The 12,601-nt window shown below is 39.3% G+C and overlaps 2 protein-coding genes across 7 annotated transcripts in view; one reads left to right on the forward strand and one right to left on the reverse strand.

Annotated features, from left to right (window-relative positions):
• The window catches only part of LOC114840345 (NLR family CARD domain-containing protein 3-like), a 246,059-nt gene that overhangs the window by 230,757 nt on the left and 2,701 nt on the right, over positions 1 to 12,601 (forward strand). The window contains 2 exon segments of the mRNA XM_034295460.1: positions 1,344 to 1,517; positions 2,362 to 2,535. Of these exon segments, the coding sequence (XP_034151351.1) occupies positions 1,344 to 1,517; positions 2,362 to 2,535 (348 nt within the window).
• The window catches only part of LOC114840365 (NACHT, LRR and PYD domains-containing protein 12-like), a 360,864-nt gene that overhangs the window by 98,262 nt on the left and 250,001 nt on the right, over positions 1 to 12,601 (reverse strand). The window lies entirely within an intron of this gene.

A 12,601-nucleotide genomic window follows, 5' to 3' on the forward strand; every position in this document is an offset into this window, starting at 1 on the left:
AGACATCAAGGAGCCTCCACATCATGTGTCACATACCAGTCTTCTGTTGGATCGTTGCTACAATCCTTGAGTACATGTTGACTACAGATGATAAAGTAGAGCTGCCCAAGACCCTAACAGACATGTACTCACACTTCCTTGTGTTTCAGTCCACACACAGGAATGTAAAGTATGATGGGAAAAAAGAGACAGATCCACACTGGAGTAAAGAGAGCATTCTGACACTGGGAAAACTGGCTTTTCAACAGCTACAGAAAGGCAATCTGATTTTCTATGAAGAAGACCTGAAAGAGTGTGGCATTGATATCAATGAAGCATCAGTGTACTCAGGAGTCTGTACACAGATCTTTAAAGAGGAATGTGGGCTGAACCAGGACAAGGTGTTCTGCTTTGTCCATCTGAGTATTCAGGAGTTTCTATCTGCTGTCTATGTGTTTCTCTCATTCAAAAACAATAATAAGAATCTAATGGATGAACAACAATCTACTGATGGAAACGTTTCAGTGCAGTTGAGGTACGAGCCTGAAGTCACATTCTACAAGACTGCTGTGGATGAAGCCTTCCAGAGTAAGACTGGACACCTGGACCTCTTCCTCCGCTTCCTTGTGGGTCTCTCACTGGAGTCAAATCAGAAGCATTTACGAGGTCTACTGAGAAAGACCAGAAGCAGCTCACAGAACCATAAAGGAACCATCAAGTACATCAAGGAAAAGATCAGGGAGAATCCCTCTTCAGAGAGGTGCATCAATCTGTTCCACTGTCTGAATGAACTGAATGACCATTCTCTAGTGGAGGAGATCCAAAGATACCTGAGTTCAGGACGTCTCTCCAGAGAAGAACTGTCACCTGCACAGTGGTCAGCTCTGGTCTTTGTGTTACTGACTTCAGAAGAGGAGATTGATGTGTTTGACCTGAAGAAATACTCCAAATCAGAGAAAGGTCTTCTGGGGTTGTTGCCAGTGATCAAAACCTGCAGAACTGCTCTGTAAGTACAGTCATGCATATAGACAGGAAGTACAGGGTTTTGAATGTACACACTAGCAGTCTACACATCTACATTGTGATAATGCACCATCAGAATTATACATGAATAGATGTTTTTCTTTGGTCAATTTGAGATACAGGGCTATTCATGAAAGATCTGAGGCTATAGACCCAAACACCCAGGCCTAACAAAACTATTGATAGTAGGTTACATATGTGTGTCATATATATAGGCAATGTCAGTTTTAACAGTACGCCCTTAAGTAGAGTTGACATGACAATGAGTAACCTATAGAGGATATTCTAATATTATTCTGAACTATTGTTCTGTTTGTGACATCATGATAATCTCTCTCCAGACTGTCAGGTTGTAGAATCACAAAGGAAGGCTGTGCTTCTCTGGTCTCAGCTCTGAAGTCAAACCCCTCACACCTGAAAGAACTGGATCTGAGCTACAATCAGCCAGAGGATTCAGGAGTGATGGAGCTCTCTGCTTTGATGGAGGATCCACAATGTAGACTGGAGACTCTGAGGTGAGTAATAGTAGTTTATTTTATATTTAACATGACATATTTATCATTAACATTATAATAATACAACAGAGGTGTTACACTACAACAAGGCACTAAAAACAGCTGCAGTTGTCAATGGGTGAACCTCCACCAGCCCTGAGCTCCCAGCAGGACAAAGTCCCCAACCACCTGGTGAAGTCCACTGTTCACTGGTACAAAATAAATGTTCACTGCTCTTCTATAATTAAACCAGCATGAATGTATATTAGATTGAATATATATTAAATTGTTTCACCTGCGTATTGGGTCACTGTATATTTCACCTCTGCCTGTTTGAACAGAAATATTTCAGGTAATGTGTAAGATTGTTGTGTTCAGAGTTTCCAAATATACTGTATATATTCTAATAGGAAATATAATTGACTAATCAAAGGCCGTAACAAAACAGATTTTACTAGATAATTAAGTTGACTTAGTCTAATTATCGTTACAGTCCTATTTTCCAGGTTTATCAACAATTCAAACGAATTTTCATTTCAACCCTCTGATGTCCACAGATCCACCCCTGTTTGTCTGTTTATTATCATTCCAGCTACTCCTCCCCTCTCACACACACACACACACACACACACACACACACACACTTACTCTTCCTTGATCTACAGAACTGTATATTTATTGACTGAGAACGTTGATGATTTTCTATACAGGATTTCTATACATTCTAGTGTCATGTATTGGCAATGTCAGTTTTAAAGTATGTCCTTAAGTAAAGTTGACATGACAATGAGTAATCTATAGAGGATATTGTAATGTTATTCTGAACTATTGTTCTGTTTGTGACATCATGATAATCTCTCTCCAGACTGTCAGGTTGTAGAATCACAAAGGAAGGCTGTGCTTCTCTGGTCTCAACTCTGAAGTCAAACCCCTCACACCTGAAAGAACTGGATCTGAGCTACAATCAGCCAGAGGATTCAGGAGTGAAGAAGCTGTCTGCTCTGCTGAAGGATCCACAATGTAGACTGGAGACTCTGAGGTGAGTAATAGTAGTTTATTTATATTTAACATGACATATTTATCATTAACATTATAATTATACAACAGAGGTGTTACACTACAACAAGGGACTAAAAACAGCTGCTGTTGTCAATGGGTGAACCTCCACCAGCCCTGAGCTCCCAGCAGGACTAAGTCCTCAACCACCTGGTGAAGTCCACTGTTCACTGGTACAATATAAATGTTCACTGCTCTTCTATAATCAAACCAGCATGAAAAGAATGAACATTTTATATTTTATTAGCAATGATTCAGTAATCTTGTGATCACCTGGCCACTTCTATTGTATTAAACTTTCAGTTCATGAAAATAAAATGATATATATGTAAGGAACGTAATCAGGGAAATGACACAACTCTGTGGTCTCAGGCAGCAAGTTTGTCTATATATTCATACCTTTAAACATACCGTGTCCAAACACAACCATCAACTAAAGTGATCTTCTGCATCTGAGTTATTTAGACAATATGTTTTTGGGGAGAACATGGTCTGAATCCATCAGCTAATTATTATTTTTCGGACCATCGGTCCCAGAGTCTGAGGAAGTCAGATGAGGTCTGCCTTTCCATACAGCTGTGAGTGTGAGAGATATATATAGTCCTGATTGGTCAATAACTGTATGTATTTGACATTTTAAATGGTGTTATTTGAAAAGACCGATGCAATGTTCAGGGCTATTCTATATGCTTTTTTAAAAAGTGTTAAGTCATAGTGGATGTGTACACGGAGAAAGACAACTCTGAGCCCATATTAGGACATTTGTGTTATATTTATATGGTGAAACCAACCAGGGTCATTTTGACCCCAATATAAAATAATTGAAATTAGATTAGGTTCAATGTGAGATTCTGTTCTGAGTTTCTAAATATACTGTATGTAAGCTAGTTGGCAATATAATTGACTAATCAAAGGCAGTAACAGAACAGATTTAACTAGATAAGTAAGTTGACTTAGTCTAATTATCGTTACAGTCCTATTTTCCAGGTTTATCAACCATTCAAACTAATCTTCATTTCAACTCTCTGATGTCCACAGATCCACCCCTCTTTGTCTGTTTATTATATGGCAGGTGAAAAGGGACTTTAATAACCTATTGAAACGACCTAATGTGCATACCACCACATATGCGACTGTGTATACGTCTATACGCGTATGCGACCGTGTATGGCAGGTGAAAAGGGACTTTATTAAGCTATTGAAACGACCTAATGTGCATACCACCGCGTATGCGACCGTGTATACGTGTATACGTGTATGCACCCATGTATACGCGTTCCTATACCCGTATACACTACGCGTCAGTATACACGTTCAGTCGACTGTCATAGAATATGGGGGATGGATTCTGCCACAGAGAAGTAGATAAGCGACCTACTGTCAACTTGCTCCCATTTAACGTCGCCGTAAGTCTTTGGCTTAACGTCGCCATGAGTGAATTTATTTGGCTTTAGTAGATTACAACTTTTGGTTGTTCATTGCATACTGCACTTGCTATCTACACATATTGAAGTTTGAGCTACATCAACATTCAAATTCTGCAATTCCTCTAAGAATAACATATCGTTTTCTACAGCTCCTATATCGAGCACTGTAAATCAGAACTTTTGAACATTCAATATATATTGGAAGAATATCAAGACAGTAAATACAGGTATTGGAACTCCACCTTTTGGCCCATCCACCTCAGCCCAGACATGTGGACCATAAACAGCCATTATTGTACAGGTGTAGCGTAATGTCCTTTTTATACATTGTATACAGGTGCATTTAATAAAAAGTAGAATATTGGTTCTTCCTATAACCATTCTACTAGAATAACTACCAGTTGGAGGAATGTGTTCCTGAATTAACACTTTATGTCCCAAATATCTCTTGGAGCCTAGACACTTTTCATTGTAACGGGAGAGTTTGCATGGCCATGAAGGCCTGGGGTCATCAGTCAAGCCATGTTTGACAGTATATCACTGGATAATCCCCCCTCCCCATATGTGGAAACAACCTCTACAGTTCCTGCTTGTTCTTGGTGCCTTTTGCCCTCAGGTTTGTCTCCAGCAAAAACGTCCATGCAGGTCAGATGATTGACAGGTGCTTTTTTCTACAGTCACATCATTGGCAGCCATACATGCCTGTGCCACAACACTTACTCCACCACACTTCACAGAACAGGTGCCATAACACTTCCTCCACCATGCTTCAAAGAACAGGTGCCATAACACTTCCTCCACCATGCTTCACCAAACAGGTGCCACAACACTTCCTCCACCACACTTCACAGAACAGGTGCCATAACACTTCCTCCACCACACTTCACAGAACAGGTGCCACAACACTTCCTCCACCATGCTTCACAGAACAGGTGCCATAACACTTCCTCCACCATGCTTCACCAAACAGGTGCCACAACACTTCCTCCACCATGCTTCACAGAACAGGTGCCATAACACTTCCTCCACCACACTTCACAGAACAGGTGCCATAACACTTCCTCCACCATGCTTCAAAGAACAGGTGCCATAACACTTCCTCCACCATGCTTCACCAAACAGGTGCCACAACACTTCCTCCACCACACTTCACAGAACAGGTGCCATAACACTTCCTCCACCACACTTCACAGAACAGGTGCCACAACACTTCCTCCACCATGCTTCACAGAACAGGTGCCATAACACTTCCTCCACCATGCTTCACCAAACAGGTGCCACAACACTTCCTCCACCATGCTTCACAGAACAGGTGCCATAACACTTCCTCCACCATGCTTCACCAAACAGGTGCCACAACACTTCCTCCACCATGCTTCATAGAACAGGTGCCATAACACTTCCTCCACCATGCTTCACCAAACAGGTGCCACAACACTTCCTCCACCATGCTTCACAGAACAGGTGCCATTACACTTCCTCCACCACACTTCACAGAACAGGTGCCACAACACTTCCTCCACCACACTTCACAGAACAGGTGCCACAACACTTCCTCCACCACACTTCACAGAACAGGTACCACAACACTTCCTCCACCACACTTCACAGAACAGGTGCCACAACACTTCCTCCACCACACTTCACAGAACAGGTGCCACAACACTTCCTCCACCACACTTCACAGAACAGGTGCCACAACACTTCCTCCACCACACTTCACAGAACAGGTGCCATAACACTTCCTCCACCACACTTCACAGAACAGGTGCCATAACACTTCCTCCACCACACTTCACAGAACAGGTGCCATTACACTTCCTCCACCACACTTCACAGAATAGGTGCCATAACACTTCCTCCACCATGCTTCACAGAACAGGTGCCATAACACTTCCTCCACCACACTTCACAGAACAGGTGCCACAACAGTTCCTCCACCATGCTTCACAGAAAAGGTGCCATAACACTTCCTCCACCATGCTTCACAGAACAGGTGCCATAAGACTTCCTCCACCATGCTTCACAGCATAGTTTATTTGTATTTTTTATGTAACCTTTATTTAACCAGGTTGGCCGATTGAGACAGATTCTCATTTGCAATGGCGACCTGACCAAGACAAAGCGCAAACGTGCAGGACAACATACAGTTACACAGAGTACACAGAGTACAAAAATACAAAATGAAGTAGAGTCTGTAAGAGGTGCCATAACACTTCCTCCACCATGCTTCACAGAAGAGGTGGTATGCTTTGGCTCATAAGCAGATGCTCACCTTCTCATTACTCCTCCCTTCCCATCTTTCTTTTAAATTGCTGAGGGTTTACTGATCTGGCCAAGAAGGGGTTTTTATAGAACTAGGAAATAATTATTCTGTCATCCACCACAGATATCTTTTGTAGTCTATAAGATTGTGCTCAACTCGAAAATCTGTTTAGGAGATTCAATGAATCCTTGTACATTTTCAATACAGCATTCCAAAATGCACCATTGCTTAAATATTAACAAATGTAAGTGAAAGTAAATGATTGCCAAGTATTAATATCTCAGTGTCAGTTGTTGAATTAAGTGGCCTTTATCTGTTCTAGTTGGAAGTGTTTGTATTTGTCATGAAATGCTTAGTTTCCGTACTCCGCAACAGTGCAGATAATAAAATCGGTATGATCTAAAGAAATTCATGTTAATGTATGATTTGTTCATATCTGTACACATCTGAGCAAAAACTAATTTTCTGGGTGTGTACATACCTATATACAAATGCACCTTTAGCAGCATATATTCTGATTAACCATGAGTAAAAATATATCTTTAATAAACAGAAATGGAGGATAATTAACAACAGTGTATTTTGATCCATAGTAATACCACATAATTTGTGGTGTATTATTTTTTATTTGATATTTTTAATTTCTATTTTATGTTATGTTTATTAATTTGTTTTATAATTGTCTTACTACTTGCGCCGTTTGCCTGATACACCATGTGGCTAAACAAGTGAACTACACACAGACTGATTACAGCTGTACATTTAGGTTTTGGATTTAGCTGTAAATATGCGGTGATCACTGTACATTTCATTGTATTCTGTAACATTTACTCTTCAGTATTTTCATGAACAGAGCGTGTATTTTTCGGCTCAGTGATATTTTGACCTAGGCTTGTGTTATCATTTTATGTTACTAGCTATTCAGACAGTTAACCAAGCAAAAACATGAATAGGCTACCTGTTAATATGAGTAGAATTCCTTTGCTAATAGTTGATCACTCACAGCGACGTTCAGACGTTGCACATGTGAATCACCATAGACATAATAAAGAGTAGACTCCGCATTGGCTGCTGGGCGCGAGAAATACGGCCGCCATCTTGGACCGGTCATACTCCTAGTTGCGTAGCAGCAGAAGCAACGATGCCAGAGCACAGTGCAGCATATTCCTGCTCAAATCAGCGGACCATCGAAAGCAGGGTTCGGGGGATTACTTTTTACAAGTAAGATTTAACATTACCGTACTATTGACTGTATTTTGTGACTAGAATATTACCAGAGAGTTGAGAAGGAGCAAGGATCTTTGATATTACTGTACTGAAATCGTATCCAGCTAGCTAGGCTATGTTTACTGCACCAGCCGGTGTTCACCCAGCGAACTGAGACTTGATAAGTCATATTCTATAACACTGACTTAGATTAAAACTGACTCAAGAATGCTATTGTAGAAATAAAGCAAATATTACTGGTATAACATTGGCCAGCTAATTGTATATTTATATAAATAAAAGACGGTATTATCATTGTTGGGCAGTACTAGCTTAGCTAGTAACTTTGTATTTTGGTGGTAGCTTTACTATTTCCAGAATCAAGTAACTTTTCAGTAGTAGTAACTCCTTTATTTACCAAGTAGCTTGGCCACATAAGCTACACATTTCTTGTCATGTAAAATTAGCACAACCTAAAGTAGCTTCCTATGTAGTGAACTAGCCTACTGTTGTGTTTGTTACTTAGCTTGCTACATTTGACTGGGTGGTAGCTTTTGTGTAGTGAAGCTTTATTCATGGCAGAGTAACTAATGGCTTAGCTCACTACAGTTTCCAAGTAGCTTGCCCAACACTGTGTATTATTCAGATGTAATTCACCCTAACAAAAGTGAGATACCTCTCATGTCTCATACCCACCCCACTTAAAATAAAGGCATCAGAACATCTGATAGTAGAATGGTTTGCAAACAAGCTTATTCACAATTTCAGCAATTTTGGTTCATTATAAACAGATATGCATCAAATTAGGAGTTTTGTTTGAAGAAAGCTTCTAAGAAACTTGAAGGAAGAAAATAATCTTGACCTCCTTTTGAAATGTTTGTGTAAAGCACTACATAAATATAATGTATTTTTTTAAATTATTATTTTAATAAGGTGCTGAGAGCTGCAGAGAGGGTGATCCGCCAAGCTTCACCAATGCCAGCTCCTAAGGTGTCGACAATCACACACATCGTCCGGGAGGAGATTGGAACGGAGGATGTTTTCTGCTTGGGGAACACATTGAGGAGACTCAGTTTGGCATTGACAACCATCATTCTGACTTGTTGTCATTGGTTGTGTCTGTGTTTCTCAAAATAAGGCTGCACCACATTACCAAACTCACCTCTCTTGAACTGCAGAAAGGGAGCACGAGGAAGAAGCTCTGCAAAACTCTCCTCTTTCTGGGGTTTTAGAGCGTGTGCGTGTGTGTGGTTCCACGACAATTCAAGACTTTAATCCTAAATTCCGGCATCCCAAAATGAATTCTAAGCTTTATATCTGTACTTTAACCTTACTCACCACACATAGTATCTTTATGTCATATCTGTCATCATTCTGACAAGATTAACACTGAAACTGAAAGCAATGGCTTAAAACTGCCTGGAAACAGTGGTCTGTCACATTATATGTGAATACTGCTGTAAGTGTTGGTGGGTCTGTAAATACCTCTGTTTGTTTGTGTTTCATGAACTCTAGCCTCATGGTGTGTGTCTCCAGGAATAAAAATGTTGGACTATTTTGCCTTACACTGGGGTTGCAAGATTGTGTGTAGTGAAGTTTATCTTTACATTATGTCTTTGTGTTTGGGATTGTCTTAACCCTGATCTCTTTCCCTCTGGGTTCTGTTAAGCACTTTGTAACTGTGTTTTGAAAATTGCTACATTAAATTTGCAGACTTTTCAAGGGAGTTTCAAAAAAGTAAATGTCCAGTTGAAATAAAAACTGTCACTTTTCATTTCATCCTGCTATTTTAGACAGAGTACTGGGACCCGTGTGTGTATGTTGGGAGAGGGGCGGCGAAATGAGAGAGAGAGAATATATATATATCTGACTTTACTCCCACTGTTTACACATTAGGTGTTTCAATCAGAATGATAGTCAAACTGGAAATGTCCCTGTTTTTCTTCCTTTTTGGGGATTATGTTCACAGTTTTGTTCTCAGACGTCTGGTCACTTTATATCATATATCAGAATATTCTATTACTGTTAAGCCCACTATGAATATTAAAATACGCCGAACCAGCTACACAGGAAGGTTTTCACTGAGGTATGATTAATTAAATGCACTGACAGCTCATTTCACCTCCCAAAACAGATTATACTGAGTGGAGCGGCTGACCGGTCCAAGATGGCGGCCCGATGGCTCGTCAGCGCCAATAGGCAGTAGCGGTCTTTGCGGCGTCTACTCTTTATTATGTCTATGTGAATTCACTCACGGCGGTGGCGTAAGAAATGTTGACAACGTCTGTAACGCCGTTGCCACAGTGAGTGATTTACATGTGCAACGTCTGAACGTCGCCGCCGTGAGTGATTAACAATGTGCAACGTCTGAACGTCGCCGTGAGTGATTAACAATGTGCAACGTCTGAACGTCGCCGTGAGTGATTAACAATGTGCAACGTCTGAACGTCGCCGCCGTGAGTGTAGCAAAATAAAGATTTAACATTTCAATCATGGGGGTTTAACAACATATTTGTAAAATAATTACGAATAATAAAATAATTGTTTACTCTCTTTCCACTATGTCACTATCGGTAAGAAAGCAGTGGTAAGAAAGCAGTTGTAATAACAAACCTTTATCGGCACAAAAGGAGCACAAATGGTTGAGCCTATTTTGATTTAATTTTACCTATAAAATATCATTATATATCTAAGAAATTATAGCAGCACAAAAAAAAATGTACGGCACAAATCAGCACGAACGATTACGTCTATTTCTCCGTAGATTTGCGCTGGATGGGGGACCATCTTTACACAGATAAAAACCTTTAATCGCTTCTACTCCAGTTGTGCTGCTGTCATTTTAAGTATTAGTCCTAAAACATATTTTGTAGTTCATTCTAAAGTCAGCCCCCCAATTTCTCCAAATCCACCCATAAAAGTCTTGTTTGTGCCGTTATAGTTTTGTGCTGCTTTCATCTTTTAAATATTAAATAATATTTTATAGGTCAAATTCACTCATAATAGGCTCAATCGTTTGTGCTTCGTTTGGGTTTTGTCTTTGCAAATGTCTTTCTTACAGATAATGAGAGCCACAGCTCCTGAGAAACCTTCTGTTCCTCACTCAAATCCGATCCTTTTCAACTTTTTTTGGAAAGGAAAAAAAAGGTGCAGTGGTCTCTTAATTTTTTCCGGACCTGTATAGCAGAGTTATAGGACTATGGGAAAAAGAAATGTAGACTATTTACCAAAAACTATAGCAGCACAAACACAATTTTAGCGAAACGGAGCACAAACGATTTAGCCTATTTTGAGGCAGTTTGGAGCAGGTTCGGGGGCTGGTAACCTAAAATCAAATGTCTAATATATAAAACAAACTAATAATGTAAATGCACAAATGGAGAATAAACAATTGAGCCTATTTCGATGGAATGTTGAGCATGTTGGGGGTCTGGTGACACCATACCCTATAATTAAATATCTATTTAAAACACCGAAGCAGCCCAAATGAAAGTTGTAACGGCAAAAAGTGGTGCTATCATTTTTTAGATATAAAATATTATGTTATAGGTCAAATTCACTCAAAATAGGCTCAATCATTTGGGTTCCTTTTGTGCTGATGAAGGTTTGTTTTTGCGACTGCTTTCTTACGGATAGTTACAGGGCTATGCTTTCTTACGGATAGTTACAGTGCACTATCCAGTAGGAATAGGTATGTACCAAAAACTATGGAAGCAAAAAACAAACCTTTCAGCGGCACAAACAGAGCATAAATGATTGAGCCTATTTTGAGGCAGTTTGGAGCAGGTTGTGGGGTTGGTAACAGCTAAAATGTATAATATATAAAATGCTGCATCAGCACAAACAAAACTTTTAACGGCGACCTAAAGCATAAGAGATTCACTCACGGCGACGTAAAGCCAAAGGGAATCACTGACGGCGACGTTAAATGGGAGCAAGTTGACGGTAGGTCGCTTATCTACATCTCTGTGGCAGAATCCACCCCCCATACAGTCGACTGACATAAACGACTGAACGCACGTGTATACGTGTATGTATTTATTCACTAATCCTGTAGAGGGGGCTGGTCTCTCGTGGATTTTTATTCTAAAGAGGGCTGAACCGTATACCGGAAGGTGCTTTTTGCAAGTTTAGTGCGTGTTTATACAGTATTTTATTCAGTGTAGCCAACAGTTAAGGAAAATCTGTGTTTTAAAGCATTGAAATCAAATCAGTTTTTTTCTGTTTTAACATACTTCAAGTGAACAACCCTGTGTTGACTAGGGCAGAGAAATATATGCATGTGATGACTGATGTCTTGTCAGAAATCGCTCAGTGATTTGCTTGCTACAAGATCTCTGGATCAATTAGCCACTTGATGGCTAAAAGTAGTTTCCCGTTCTATTTAAACAAATTCTGACAGTAAAATATGTTGCTAAATTTGGTCAAGCAGGAGATGTGATATAAGCTAAACTAAAACATGATTTTATTTGAAGGAAATATATTTCAAAAGTTTGTTATATAGGCTAGCATATTTTTTTTTTTCATTTATTGTTCAAATCATTTTTTTCCATACCAGAGTCAATGCATATTTAACAGTTAGAATTGAATGGAAAATAAAATAAATTGGGAGGGTGTTAATAGTTACCAAATGGTTATGGAATTACTATTTGTGGAGCCGTGATTATTCTAGCACAAAGTTAGGCTAGATTTTGAAACCAAGAACTAAGCAATACTGAGAATTGTTTGACAGAGTATCCTATCATACTGTCAGTCTGTTAAATCGATTTGAGATAAACACAATTAAACATTTGTTTAGGAATGGCATAAAACATACCTTATAGCTTGGTAAGAATATTTATTGAAATATATTTCTTGTATATAGTACATTTATTGAATAAAACTTGTATAAACGTTTTTTGTATATAGTACATTTATTGAATAATAACCAGAAGTCGTTAAAGCATTTATTTATATAATTAATATTACCTGGCTAGCCAAATAGCGACAGTGAATACAATCGATCGCTATTTGTAAAGAAAATCTTATTTTATTATTTAGTGTTTTAAAATATATTTTGTAATATGTGTGTTTCTTATGTTAGGACAGAGATTTGCCAAATACCGCCGTTTATAAACGGCGGCTTATACACAGATTTTGCTAACATTTTA

The sequence above is a fragment of the Esox lucius genome, chromosome 11 (genome assembly GCF_011004845.1).
Source record: "Esox lucius isolate fEsoLuc1 chromosome 11, fEsoLuc1.pri, whole genome shotgun sequence".
NCBI classification, from domain to species: Eukaryota; Metazoa; Chordata; class Actinopteri; order Esociformes; family Esocidae; genus Esox; species Esox lucius.